At 53.3% G+C, this 13,405-nt stretch overlaps 6 protein-coding genes across 6 annotated transcripts; 2 read left to right on the top strand and 4 right to left on the bottom strand.

The window, feature by feature from the left end:
- Positions 1-3: 3 nt before the first annotated feature.
- Positions 4-252, bottom strand: N7468_006970 (uncharacterized protein; the record flags this gene model as incomplete). The annotated part of the gene is made up of 1 exon (XM_058476266.1): positions 4-252. The coding sequence occupies one exon, from the start codon at positions 250-252 to the stop codon at positions 4-6; it is 249 nt and encodes an 82-aa protein (XP_058329156.1).
- A 1,143-nt stretch (positions 253-1,395) lies between these two features.
- N7468_006969 (leucine--tRNA ligase CDC60) lies at positions 1,396-4,981 on the bottom strand (the record flags this gene model as incomplete). Its single annotated transcript, XM_058476265.1, has 5 exons — positions 1,396-1,596; positions 1,640-1,996; positions 2,054-2,252; positions 2,310-4,816; positions 4,910-4,981. 5 exons carry the CDS (start codon positions 4,979-4,981, stop codon positions 1,396-1,398), a joined length of 3,336 nt encoding a protein of 1,111 aa, XP_058329155.1.
- Positions 4,982-5,339: 358 nt separating this feature from the next.
- Positions 5,340-6,186, top strand: N7468_006968 (mitochondrial 54S ribosomal protein mL61; the record flags this gene model as incomplete). The annotated part of the gene is made up of 2 exons (XM_058476264.1): positions 5,340-5,378; positions 5,605-6,186. 2 exons carry the CDS (start codon positions 5,340-5,342, stop codon positions 6,184-6,186), a joined length of 621 nt encoding a protein of 206 aa, XP_058329154.1.
- A 479-nt stretch (positions 6,187-6,665) lies between these two features.
- N7468_006967 (rhomboid family protein) lies at positions 6,666-7,850 on the bottom strand (the record flags this gene model as incomplete). Its single annotated transcript, XM_058476263.1, has 2 exons — positions 6,666-7,398; positions 7,465-7,850. The coding sequence occupies 2 exons, from the start codon at positions 7,848-7,850 to the stop codon at positions 6,666-6,668; spliced, it is 1,119 nt and encodes a 372-aa protein (XP_058329153.1).
- A 1,610-nt stretch (positions 7,851-9,460) lies between these two features.
- N7468_006966 (uncharacterized protein) lies at positions 9,461-11,544 on the top strand (the record flags this gene model as incomplete). Its single annotated transcript, XM_058476262.1, has 4 exons — positions 9,461-9,510; positions 9,619-9,853; positions 9,971-10,633; positions 10,756-11,544. 4 exons carry the CDS (start codon positions 9,461-9,463, stop codon positions 11,542-11,544), a joined length of 1,737 nt encoding a protein of 578 aa, XP_058329152.1.
- A 575-nt stretch (positions 11,545-12,119) lies between these two features.
- N7468_006965 (uncharacterized protein) lies at positions 12,120-13,048 on the bottom strand (the record flags this gene model as incomplete). The annotated part of the gene is given in 3 exon segments (XM_058476261.1): positions 12,120-12,275; positions 12,293-12,443; positions 12,501-13,048. 3 exon segments carry the CDS (start codon positions 13,046-13,048, stop codon positions 12,120-12,122), a joined length of 855 nt encoding a protein of 284 aa, XP_058329151.1.
- Between the last annotated feature and the right edge of the window lie 357 nt (positions 13,049-13,405).

Here is a 13,405-nt window from a genome sequence, read left to right as displayed (position 1 = left end):
CTTCTAATCCACATTTGACAAATTGAACGTGTAGCCTGATCTCCTAGACAGAATTTCCGAAAAGCAGGACTCAATCTGCTCGTTTCCCCGCTGGTAGGATACCTCGGCTCCTTGATCCCAAGGGCCGGCCAAGCGCGTGGCGGCGCACCACGCATGCAGATTTGAAAGACCGCTCTCGCCCAGCATTTCTAACTCAATACAGCGAATTGCCATGGCGTACCTCCACATAAGACTTCTCTTCCACGTGGGCATCTGGGCTAGCTAGAATCGGGACTCTGAGTCGGTGCATCGCCGCAACGGCTTCTCTCGCAATTGAGTAATCTTGAGTAATCATTACGCGATGTAGGGCTGAAAGCTTCCACGGGGTTGGCCGTAGCAGAAATCTCAGGACGGCCTTGAATAAGAAAGGTTTTGAGAGAATCTCCATCCGAGTCAGAGCTGGGACCATCGCATGTACCTCAGATGGTAGATACGGTCGCTTTTCGGTCAGCTGGTATAATGTGGGCGCATGGGCAATGGCGAACTTCTGGTGGCTTGCCCTTAGAGACAATTGCATTCAAGGCCTCCTGGGGTAAGATCACTGAAGTCGGATATGATCTCGATATGATCGGTGCCTTCCTCCACGCACTTAGCCACGGACTTAGGGGGCTACTTAAGGCCCCGCCAAACCTCCTCTAGCAGCGGGGGAAAGCAACTGTGTATGAACCCCTTTGCTGCGACAGAAAGCCCGGCACTCCGGACCTCTGTCAGGCCTCGTCGGTTACGAAGCGGCTGATAAACGCCCCATCGCCGTGGGCCGTTCATCCTCGAACTTATCTTCAGTGTAGAGGGGCAGGGGCAATTGTTGGAGGTCAAACCCAGCGCGCTCTGGTTACGTTTACCCATTGTAATACTAGCAGTAAATGCGAAGTATCTTCCGTCGGACTGCGGTTAGTTGAACTTCATTGGAGTAGCAGATTGACAGATCTGGAAATACTAAAGACTGCAATTAAACTTTGCGGGGGCCTACTGGCAAAAGGAATCTCGAGAATTAGTACAAGCTTGGACCCGTATTGACCCGCCTTTACGTCGGAATCGTGCTGGTTTATTGCGCTATTCCAGTTGGAGTATGAAGATCATGCGGAGACTTTCTGTGCGTGGACGGCGGCCCCGTTGATCCTTGGAGATCTTTCGACCCCATCGTCTGGCTGATAACTGAATACATTCGTTATTTTAGGTATAGTGGATAAGCATAGAGCCGTTCACTTCTACTAGTAGCGTCAGGATACTTGAACGGATTCGAACAGGTCTGTCTTGGAACCTTGAAATGCATTTCTTCTTTTTCAGCCATAAGCTCATAAAACATCAAGCCCACTCAGGCCAATGGGACTTATATTTCCCAACACGTGTACATCTCTAGATGTTGGCGAAAAGGAAGGTGGGCTGTCCAGGCACGGCGTTCTCCGCCGAAAGACCTTCCCTCTTCTCGCCAGTGCCAACAACCTCGCCGGTCTTACCGCCCTCATCGACGGAGATGACTTCAACCTCCTGGTATCCAGAGGTACGCTTCAGACCGCCGATCATCTCAGAAAGAACAGCAAACTCGTCGAATGGCAGCTTGCGGTCGAAGACAGTCTCGGGGGGGCTCGCGACCCTGTACCAGGCGGCGCTTGAGACCCTGGACGAAAGGCATGGCCTTCTTCATCTCTCCCAGCTTGCCGACCTTGGCGTTAAGAGACTTGTCATCGATGGACACGGTCAAAGAGTCGAATGCTTCGCGCACCAGGTCAATATACTTCTCCTGCCAAGCGGGATATTTCTTTGCGGCGAAGATGGTAAGCTTCTTGGGCTTGCGGGGGTCGAAGGACAAATTCTTGCCCTTGGCAAGACGCTTGGCAAACTGGCCCTCGGAGGACAGAATGTTCGAGGCGGTGCTGCGGACATACGCCTGGGCGGCTGATGTCTCTGGAGAGGGCTCTGGGACCTCGGGGAACTTGGCGTTGTGAATGGTCTCGGGCTGTAGGGAGGTTAGATGTCGTGCCGGGCATGGAAGGAGGTTAATAGATTTGCTGACCTTCTTGAGGGCCTCGAGCCACACGTACTCAGCCCAGTGAGGTGCGATCGGCGCCAGCATGAGAGCTTGCAGCTCGATATAACGCAGGATAACATCGCGGTGCATCCCGACGCCAGCAGCGGTAGCAGCCTCACGGTAAGAGTCGCGAGCACTAGTGAAGTCATAAAGACCAGACTTGAGAGCAAGCTTGAAGTTGGTGCTGTCGCATCAAGTCAGTAACCATTCTGACGACCACAGATCTTGGATCAAAACTTACTCCTGGTAGTGCTTCTTGGTTTCCCGAACAAGAGTGTTCAGCTCGTTGTCGAACAGCTTATCGGCGAAGGCATCAGCAGCACCCGTGCGCAGGGACTGATCCTTGGAGACTTCCTCGATCCAGTCTTTGAGGGTGTGCAGACGCAGGATGTTGCTGTTGGCAACAGCCTCCTCAAAGTTGGCATCCTCAATACTGTCACCAGCATCGGCAAAGGCGATACGGGTAGCATCGGCACCAAACTTATCAACAGCATCCTTGAGGGTAAGGAAGTTACCGGTACTCTTGCTCATCTTCTCCCCGTTGAGCATCAGATGTCCGTTGGCACGCACACCGCCGGGCCAGTACTCTGGTGGGAACAGAGCAATATGAATGTACAGGAAGAAGGTAAGGTGGTTCTGAATCAGATCCTTGCCAGAGACACGGACGTCCAAGGGGTACCAGTATTCGAACTCACGGCGCAGTTGCTCGAGGCTCTCCTTGCTGATTCCGCTCTTGGAAATCAGATCATCACTAATATCACGGCGGGTGAAGACATAGTCCCAGACTTCGTCGGTCATCTGATCAGCAGTGATGTTCAGAGAACCCACAGTCTTACCGTAGCGGTCACCGTGCAGCAAGTGAGCAATGGTGTAGTAGGCCATGTAGATGGTACTGTCACTCAGACTCTCAACAAGAAAGTTGGGGTCCCAGGGGAGCTTGGAACCGAGACCGTAAGTTCTGGCACAAGCCCAGCGGTTGAGCCAGTCCAAGTTCTTCTCGAAGCCATTGCGAGTCTCCGCGGCATATGTGTTGAGTTTGTTGACAACGTGGTCCAGAGTGTCTTTCTGCCACTTGGCGTCGTTCTCGCCGTAATTCAAGAACCACTGGCCGAGGTATGCAACGACACAGTCGTCTCCACTACGGCTGACAACTTTACCCATAGGGTCTGCGAAGGGGAATGCATCGCCACTGGCGTAAAGAGACTGGCGAATTTTGTCCTTGACTTCTTGGACGGGCTGCCCCTTGTACTCACCAACAATCATCTTTCCCTTGTAGAATCCCTCCGAGTAGGCGAGCTCCTTGGCCTGAGCGAGCTGGTTCACATCCTTCGGGGAATTGATCTTCAGTTGCTTGACCAACGTAGGAGCAGTCAAGTTACCGTAGGTAGGTGTCTCAATCAGGGGGAAGATCTCCTTATCGGCCCACTCTTTCTTGATACCATAGAAATCTGCCTTCTTCTGCAGATCCATCAGAGTAGCGTAATCGTCAGGGCTGTCGGAGGGAACGGAGGTCACAACACCAGTACCCTTGGCAGCAGAGACACCTTCCATGGGCAGAATATAGACGCCCTCGGTGTGGAAAGACAGAGGAGCGTGGATCAGAGTACCAATGAAGTCAGATCCGGGGGCCTCGAAGACGAGGGGCAGCTCGTCCTGAGACTTGGGGAAACTTTCGCTGCTGAAGAAATGACCCTGGAAAGCCATGTTCCAAGCAGCACGCTTGGTGACCACAATATACTCCTTCTCCTTCAGCTTGAAAAGACCATACTTGATCTTGGGGCCAACGAAGCAGTTGGTTTGGCCATACATGGTCTCTGGGCGCAGAGTGGCGGGAACAAAATAGACCTTAGCATCATCTTCGATCTTTCCCTTAACAATATCAGCGACCTTGGGAGACCACTCCTTGACCTGGAGCTTCAGAGCAGTGTATTCTTGAGGGCCAATACCCTCACCCTCAGTACGGTCGTGATCCATGCAAGGCTGGCCATCTTTGGGCGAGTAAATAGTGTATCGGCTACCGTATTGGATCTTGCCCAGCTCATGAAGGCGGTTCATTTGCCAGCGCACAAAGGCATCGTAGTAAGGATTGGCGTCAGTGGTCACGAACTGACGGCGCCAGTCAATACGGGCCCCGATGCTGTCGAGGTCGCGAATGGCGAGAGGGGGGAAGTGGTGAAGCCAATGGTTGGCGTCAGCAAACTTGTGAATGTCCTCGAGCGGAACACCAATAGCCAGCATGATCTGGAATTGGTACTTCATCTTGACAGTTTTAGCCGCGGCCTTGCTCTTCTTGCCAGAGAACTTCTCGGCCTGTTCCTTGACCTCAGGCTGAGACTCCTGAGTAGGAGCAGCAGGAGCAGGAGCTTCCTCCTCTTCCTTGTAGCCTTCAAAGTGCTCACCAAACAGCTTAACCTCGTCGCGCAGCTTATCAGCACAGGCCTTGATAGGCATACCAGTGCAGTGGAAACCGAGCGGGAACAGAGCACGCTTACCCTCCATACGGGCGAAACCGGTCATGAACTCGACCTTGCTAGCAGTGAAGCTGTGACCAGCGTGCAGAGTGCCGTTCATGTATGGATAGGCCATGGTGCCAAAGAATTTGGGGTGCTTCTCACGCAGCTCCGCAGCGGTCACGGAGCCCTGAGGCACTTCGGCGAACGACGGAGCGTCGACCTCGAAGACTTTGTTTTCCTTCCATTGCGCTTGGTATTTCTTTTCGATTGCGATCAGGGTGTCGCGCTTCTCGGTCTAGTCATGGAAATTGTACATTAGCCTAAAAGACTTCTTTGAAAATAAAGTAAAAAAAAATCAAGCAGCCGATGGAGGGGGAGGGGCAACAACATTTTCCAGCTTCATAGTATTTTTGGCGCTATTGCTCGGATCGAGCGCGGCGGACGCAGCGGCGGCTGCCATGATCGACTCAGCAAGATGATGACCTGTTTTTTGCAAGTCCTGAGAAGAGAATCAAAGATCGCGGGGGAGATGGAAAACCTTCAGCCCATCAGTGGGTGACTCAGGTAATGCGGCTGTAATCAGGGTACCCGCGGAGCCGTAATTTACATATGGAGGTCACGTGGCGTATATCAAATCAACGGTGGACCTGCAACTTTTCGAGGCCGCAAGAGTCTCCGGACAATCCCAACACCACTTGCCAGCGCCTCCACAGGACAATCGGAAAGCCTTAGATCACCATCGGGAAGTCCTGTCTTTTACCAGCCATAATTCTTCCTCCGTGCACTAGGGCCAGACCCTGTGCGGCACGACCAACACCATGGTGAATCTTTTCAAGCGCATGCGAAAGCTGTCAACGGTACGTGACTCAATCAAAGCAACCCATGCTTTTGAACCTCTAGGGTTGTGTTCCTCTTGGAGCCATATGGCTAATTGAGCCTCTTTCCTTACAGAAGGTAAATTTACCCTCCTAGCCCGTGTTAAACGGAACCTCGAACCTCCGCATTGTCCTGCCCCCAATGAGCCCGACAAGACTTGAATCATCCGATCCAAACGCCCCCAACACCAACTAACAACAAAACCAGACTCTCAATGTTCGAACCGGTCTCGGCGCGGCCCTCTTCCCAACCCCCAAAACCGCCACAAAGGAATTTCCAGCCGTAACACGCCTCCACCTTACATACGCCAAACGCATCGAAGACGGCCACCGCGGCGCTCGCCATTTCTGGCGACAATGTCTTCCCCGGCTTAAATATCACAATCCCGGAGTGGGAATTACAGTACGACAAACAGACGACCAAGCCGGCCCTGCAGCCCTGACAATCTACTTCTCCGAGCGCCTAAGCAGCACCGCGGCTGCGATCGCCGGCGCAAACCAGGTCGTCGACAAGCATGCGCCCGCCCCAGTGGAAGGTGAGAAGGCGGCTGTTGTCAATGTGAAGAATCTCGAGTTCAACGAGATCTGGAATCGCGTTCAGGCGTCGACTGGGGCGCAAGAACTTAAGCCTAGCGCTGAAGACGAGGCGGAGCGGAAACGGCTGGAGGCGATTGCGGCCCGGGCTGTTGGGGATAGAGAGCGGATTGCCAGGATTCAGCAGGCGAAGAAGGATCAGGAGCGCATGCTGGCGGAGGCGAGGGGTGAGGTTGAGAAGCTTAAGAGCATGTAAAATATTTCTCGTGTTTTGGCCTTGGGCTCCTGATTCCTTCGCTCGAGGTGGCCTATACTTGTAGCATAGCATCGTTTCTAAATTCTACGCCATGTATTTTTCTTTGGAGAACACTGCAATCTAAATCTTGAATGTTAAGTTGGGCTCATTTTGGTATTGCTGTTGCTATGTTTGTTCACGTTTACATCGCTCGAGGATCGAGGTCTCTGGAGGAATCTTTTTGAAAGCAAACAAAGAGAAGAAACTGCAACGTGGGTACGCTCATCGAAGGTGAAGTGAAAGGTCAAGTCACATGAATTGAGAGAGGAAAGGCAACCTCCGCGGGATATCCGTAGCGAGATTTATAAAGCAATATACATCAGAAGTTAGCAGAACGCAGGTACATTGATCGTGATGAAGTTGGGGTTTGCTCGCAATATGTGTCCAAATGGCTGTTAGTGGAGAGCTAACAGATGGTCGAAACTCCATTTATCGCACATTCAAGCGTTTTCGGGGTTGTATGCGGTTCCTCCGAGCATGGCCTGCTCTGCAGGCGCAGCGGGCGTGGGTGTTGTTGGTCGTGGGCTCGGACTTGACGATGGCTCTCCAAGGCCCGACGGTCCTGCTTGGGCACGACTGCCTGACGCGGCCTGCAGACGCTTATCTAAAGCCTTGAGAGCCAGCGCACGTCGGCGCTCGGCCTCTTCACGTTTGGAGAATCCACCACGACCACCTCCATCTCGGGAACTCAAGAGCGTGGGCAGACCGGCTTCGCCTCTAGCTTGGACCTGTTGGTTGCCCGAGGCAATCTCATCCTCCGAGAAGGGCTTAAGGATCTTCACCGTCACTAGCAAGTGGTAAATCTGGTCAGCCACGAATGCGATCGGAGGTTGCATCACGTCGGGAAATAAACATGCGAATGCGAAAGTCTCGCTTGCATCGCCACGAATACTTTGGCCACTTGTGGATAGCCCGGTGAGATCAGGTTGCTGTTTGTAGAACCGGAGGTAGCTCCAGCTGGTCAAAAGTCCCAGCCAACCTAACCACGCTGCAGTGTCAGTCCCCAGTAGAAATCCGCTCATGGTGTTGAGGAGCAAGAAAAGCGCAGGGAAATGCTTAACGCGCATTTTTACGAGGCCCTTGAATATGGTGACCGTGTGTTCGGGTACGAGTTGCTTGAACGCGACCAGGAAAGAGGCTTGGATAGCAACACCGCCACAGATCTGAGTGAGGCTAAGAAGTTGTTAGTTTCGTGCGCTAGCCTGAGCCGGGTGCAAGAAAATGTCAATAATCCCGTACCTTCGAGACTCTTGGCCCAAGGCCGCACCCCAGATGAGGTAGATGGGAACAATCAGGACATTAGGAAGTAGAATGATCACCCCAATAAACTGACTGAACTCGCGGGAACCCCACGCGCGCTCCAGGTATTTGCCGCCGTAGAAGACGGTCGCGGCATTCAGCAGAACGGTAAAGATGTTCTGCTCGACGATAGTTGCGGTCACAAGGGTCCACGGGTACTTGTAGAACATAGAGGGAACAAGGGTGAGATAGGGAATGATCGGTGGTACTGCGCCGCGGCTGTAGTCGAGACCTCGCCATCTGGCAATGTTGTACAGCAAAGACAAAGTAAGAAGGCTGATGAGCAGAATCCGGGTTGCAGGAGGGATATTGACACGGAGCGGCATTGCGAGGAATTACTCGCGGCGCGCGAGACCGCTCTGTTGGGTGACGCGATCGCGTTGGTTGGAGGTGGGAAATGCTTTGGGGCGGATGGCCTTCCGCTTCAGGGGGCACCAAGGCGGAGGCCAGATCTACCAGTTGACGGGGGATTGGAGGTCGGCGCTGCGAGGAAGAACAGCAACAATCAGACATTATGTTGTGATAGATCTTCGTATAAGAAAGATTATATTGGTTCCTGTTGATCTCCGTACCAGGATCCGGATGCGATTTGAAGATCCGGGGGTACATTGGCACCATTACATATGCGGTCGGCCCTACGCGCCAAAGCAATTACGACTCATCCGCCGATTCTATTGGAGATGGTGAGGGGATAGAACTAACCTGACCGGTTTTTGGAAACACTGGGGTCATTATATCTGAACTGGGTACTCGTGGTCGGAACCGGGTTCATATCTCGGTACTGGTATATCAGTGTCCAACCCCTCCCTGATGTCCATGAATAATTCATTTCCCAGTGCGAGACCAGATATCTTGGTTGACAGTTGGGGTTCGACCAATTTGAATCTCATTCGTTATACCAATGGCTTCGTCAGCTTGCTATGGTTAGTTATCAATGATCCTACCTAGATAGCCATGTAAATCCAGGTAGTGTCATAGCTTGAGATTATATCAAAGGGTACTCCGTACTCGTACTCGTCATTAATTCGGGTGAAAGTCGGGGCTGTCACCAGGGTCAGCCCTGTGGTCTATGGTCTGTGGTCTGTGGTCTATGGTCCGTGGTCCAGCATCGATCGAAGACTCTCATGGGAGGGGCCGGGGCGGAGCAATGGAGTCTACAGTCTTGGGAATCCGGACATGTCAGACATGCCGATGAATGGAACATGAGGAAGATTATAAGATTATGAAGATTATGAGGATGAAGATCCGGGATCTGGAGCCCACGCTACCCGATCCACAAAAATTGCCGCCCTGCAGTCTTGCCGAGTTCGGGTGCGTGCAGCTGGCACGCGAATCATCTCTGGAGCTGACTTTCGGTGGCTTGATCGTTGCTGCGACAGGGTTTGCGTAGAATTATTCGATGATCCGATGATCCAGTTTCGTGTCGCATCTCGTTCCCAGGCCTGAGGCTGAAGGTAAGCGAGTTGCACGAGAAACAGGGTGGAGAGGGCGCCACCAGGATTGGCTGGCATTTTTCTGCATTTCCAACGATAAAGTGGCTAGTGCCCTTTTGAGCTTGTCAGTTCGGGCCCAGTCCCCATCTTCAAATCTCCATCCTTGAAGTTCCCAGAGTTCCAGGTCCCTTTTCTTCCTTGTGCCACACGATCCCTCGAACGACTCCCGCTCCAGCCACTAACGCTTTTCCCTTTCCGCACTTCTCTTCTTCCTCCTCCCTTCCCTCTCCGCAATCTTCAAGTCTTCAGGCTCGTCCAGGCGGGAACTCAGACCGTGCCCTCCGCGCCTATCCTCGCCCCCTTGACCTGACTTTTTGCCTTTACCCGCGTCACCTGGTTCCCCACGCCTGAGCCTCCACTTCTGATTTTCACCTTCCTGCGCGGAAGCACCTCCATCCCCCCCGATCTGGCATGTCCTCCTGGGAGTGGTCGCACATGTAATCATGGCACAACCAGACCTTACTTCCCACCATGTCAACTACCTAATATGGAGGTACGTACTCTCCCTTTCCCCATGCGCTTGGCGTTTGGTCATTAACCTGATCCCCTTAAGGTACCTTCAAGAGTCAGGTTGGTAGCTTCCCCCGTCGCGTCATCTCAGCCGTCGCGCCTGTGCGGCCCCGAATCTCTTAGAAGCTCTGAACTCCCTGAATCTTGATCCTCCTAACAAATTCTTGTCTTACACAGGTCATGGCGAAGCTGCTGTATCACTGCAGCGTGGGTGGTATCATGATCCACAGTCACTACCTTTTGCGCGTCACATTAAAACCCACGCGCTAGTGTCGCTGGTCCAAAAGGGCCTTCTATATCATGAACTCGAGTCCTCTATTGACAAGGTTCGTCTAAACGCGATGACCTGCCATCCGGGGTGGGAAGGCCAAGCGCGCTAGAGGCACTGGCCGACCCCGGAAAGCAAAAAGTGGCTTACGAAAGATCCTAATTCATCTTTACAGGAGGGCAATCCGATTTCATTTACGCCAGAAGCATATTTTTTCGGGCCGGAGCCTTTCGAGGCTTCCGCGCTGAAACGCCGGGAGGAGGTGACCGCCGACCTGCCGCAAGAATCATCGCGCGACCGGTCCAATGGCTACTCGGGCGAGGCTCCGCGCAAGCGCAAAGCCGACGCCAATGGCGACTCCATGGATCTCGATGCAGAGACCGAAAGCAGAGGCTCTCCAGTGCCCGATCCTGTGGACGGAGACGGGGACGTGAGCATGGGGGCCGAAGAGGTGCCTCAGGAACCCACCCTCACTCGGGGCACCAGCGTGGGCGTCCAGATCTCCCCCGCCAAAGCCGCCGATTTGACTCCCGACACCGCCTGCATTGACCTCCCAGATCACGTGGTAAATATCGCTTGGCGCCCACATGACTCGACCGTGTTGGTGGCTGCTGGGGAGTCGGTATGCAGTCTATGGAAACTCTCCTTATCTGCAAACCCGATTCAGAAAACCATCCTCGATGTGAAAAAAATTCCCGATTCCTACATTTCCGCCGTGGCATGGAATGGCGGCGGCTCAAAACTGGCGGTGGCTTCGATGCACCAAATGAACGCAACCATCTCCATGTACAACGAAGAGGGGAACGTGGCGGATATGCTTCCTGATCTTCCGCGTGTGGTGAGTGGACTGTACTGGGCGACAGAAAGCCCACTCCTTGCTATTGTTGCGTCCGACGAACGGACCTCGGAGCTGGCTCTCTGGGACGACCGCCGGAAACCGATCATCTATCCTCCCCCCAGCTCATCGACGGACATGTCTTCGGATTAGCTTGGGCAAGCCCCTATGAGCTCTATGCCTGCGGGCACGGAGCTGTCTATCAATGCCGCGTGGATGACAACATTCACCTCACCAACACATTCAAATCACGCGAAGGCGATGAACCCTGGACTTTTATCCGTTGCACTCAAACAGCACAAGGCCCCGTTGCCGTAGTAGCGAGCTCAGAGAAAACCTCAATTTGGATCCCGACCCATGATATTGTGATCGAGAATGCGCACATAGAACCCATTACGGCGCTTGACATTCGGCCCCAGTCCCTGGCTCAGCGCAAATCTGCCCCCATGACACGAAAGCCTCAAATCACGATTGCTTCGTGCTCCATCGATTGTACGGTCAATGTATGGCAAGTGGAGCTAGACTCATCGAAGGTCCCCGAGCGCATTCATCGCTTCCGCTTAGGGCTTGATGTCCCGGCTTTCGCCGGTGGTTTCTCATCCGACGGCTATGCCCTCGGTGCAGTGGGCAAAGACCGGCTCTTTATTTGGAATGCCGAGCGTGGGGGAGAGCCCATGGCAACCTGGACTGCGCCGAGTTCCGATGAGCCAAATGAATCAGTGACGGAGGGCGAGCACACAAATGGCCAGAATGGCCATTCGCCACCAAATACCGACCGGGCTCTCTCGTGGGACCATGACGGCAAGAAGCTAGCTTTTGGTTTTGGAAAAAAGGTCAGTTGTCTCCAGATCGTATTCCCGCTCTTGCTCCTTGCTAACATTATGCAGATGGCCATTGTTAATCTCCAACGATGACCGAACGACGGAACGTGCGAGAGCCAATGTTTTAATGTCTCCTGACATGCCTTCGAGTGTATTCGTCCTCTGCGATGCCGCCATACTCTCTAATTGATGCTTTTTATTTTTCATGTGGAGGCCTTTTCCTTGTTTCGCTGCCTCTATTCTGTTGGGCTTGCCGTCTCAATTAAAATTGATCAACGCCTGGTCTCGATACCAGGACATGGCCTCCAAGCTTTCACCTATCTTCTCTTCCATGTTTTCTCTGGACATATCTTGTGGATTTAGAAAATGCATTACGGTATGCGTTGTTTTGGGATCGGGCTTAGGAGTGGCGAACGGATTCCTGGCGTGGGTTTTCTTTGATATCTCGGGGCGGGGTCTGAATTTCACTAGTCTCGTTGCGGACCGAAGCAAGCAGTGCAATGCTTTTCAACTTATTTTCAGTTTCTTTTATGCTTCAAGTTTCAGTAGTGCGCCTAGCCGTATATATGACAGGAGAATAGAAATGCCTGCATCTGGGGCAAAGAAGATCGTGGCATCATGAGTCGTGAATACAGTTCTATGGTCTATTCGTGTGACGGGACGGCGGACTAGGTCCTGCCCCTGCGTTTCAGAAGCTCCTGTCGTTGGTCCCGCCGCAACTTCCGCGCTCGTGCCCGAGCCTTGTGTCCGTCCTCCACGTCTCTCCATCCCCGCATCCACGCACCCAGCCCGTCAAGTATTGCTATCGCGTCGCCATCATTCCCCTTGCTATCGGGTTTACGACCTGCCCACCATAACGCTTTCCGACGTTCGGCCGGCTTAGCACGGGCCAGCCTTGCCCTTCGCGCAGCCCTGCGACCCAATCCTCCAGGCCACGGACCGTACCCTGGAGACCCTCCAATTCGATTGAGTCGTCGACCAGATCCGATTGCCTAGGGATGCAGAAGAATTAGCGTGACGGGCGTTGACTCAAACAGTTGTTGACTAACAATTCAGACACCTCATCCTCCAATTCAGCAATTGTTCTTGCTAACCCACGACATTTCATGTCCATAAGCTCACGAATCTCAACAGATTCTGCATGGCGTCGATGTAGTTCCTGGTTTAACTCAGTGACCTCTCCAAGAAGCGTCCGTAAACTGGACGCCAATTCGTGATTCAGGGCCTCATGCTGGCAAGCACCTTCCGAAAGATCAGATGGCATATCCTCAGGACAACCTGGTGGATTTGACAAGCCTTTAGTTCCAAAGCTCGTGCGTCGTGTGCGACACTTGGTCACTTCGTGAACTAGCCCCGGCCGCGGGTCCTGAAGGATGGATTCAATCGCATCCAGATGATGATGCATGAGAGACCCCGTGTCACTCTTATCACTTCCTTGCCCATCCATCCCAGGGGAGGCAGCTGCCAGCCGCGCAAGCTCAGCGATGCGATCTTGCCATGGAGGTCGGACGGATCGTGCGACTGTGGCGCGCTGCTCGGGCAGCCCCTGGACCAGAATGTCGGGAGCTGTGGGACGTGATTTGTTTGGTGTCTCCATTATCGTACCCACTCGTCGTAGAGCTCATAGATCTTGGGGAAGGCCGCATTGCTTTAGAACTCGCACATGAATCTGCGGTGGCTGGGGTCTCCCAGTACCTTCTTCAGTGGCTTATCGATAAACGCGATAACTGATAACCACTCCCCGCGCTAGTCCCTTTCCGTATTTTCCTCGAGAAGTCGAGTCCATGAAGATTTCTTCCAGGCGCATCCTAGCATTTGGAATTGGGTCTGAGAGAGACAAGGGCGCCCGCTGCTCCTGGGGATCTTATCTTCCCCCTTATCCGCCCTTATTGGAGATCGTGTAGTCTTCCCGGAAGCCGGAGTCGGACGCCCCACTGTGAATCATTTTCCCACC

This window comes from Penicillium chermesinum (assembly GCF_028974085.1).
Source record: "Penicillium chermesinum strain IBT 19713 chromosome Unknown utg000005l:1.0-4115287.0:1.0-4118363.0, whole genome shotgun sequence".
NCBI lineage: Eukaryota > Fungi > Ascomycota > Eurotiomycetes > Eurotiales > Aspergillaceae > Penicillium > Penicillium chermesinum.
The sequence above is the reverse complement of the archived record's forward strand: the minus strand, read 5'-3'. Positions and strand labels throughout refer to the sequence as shown.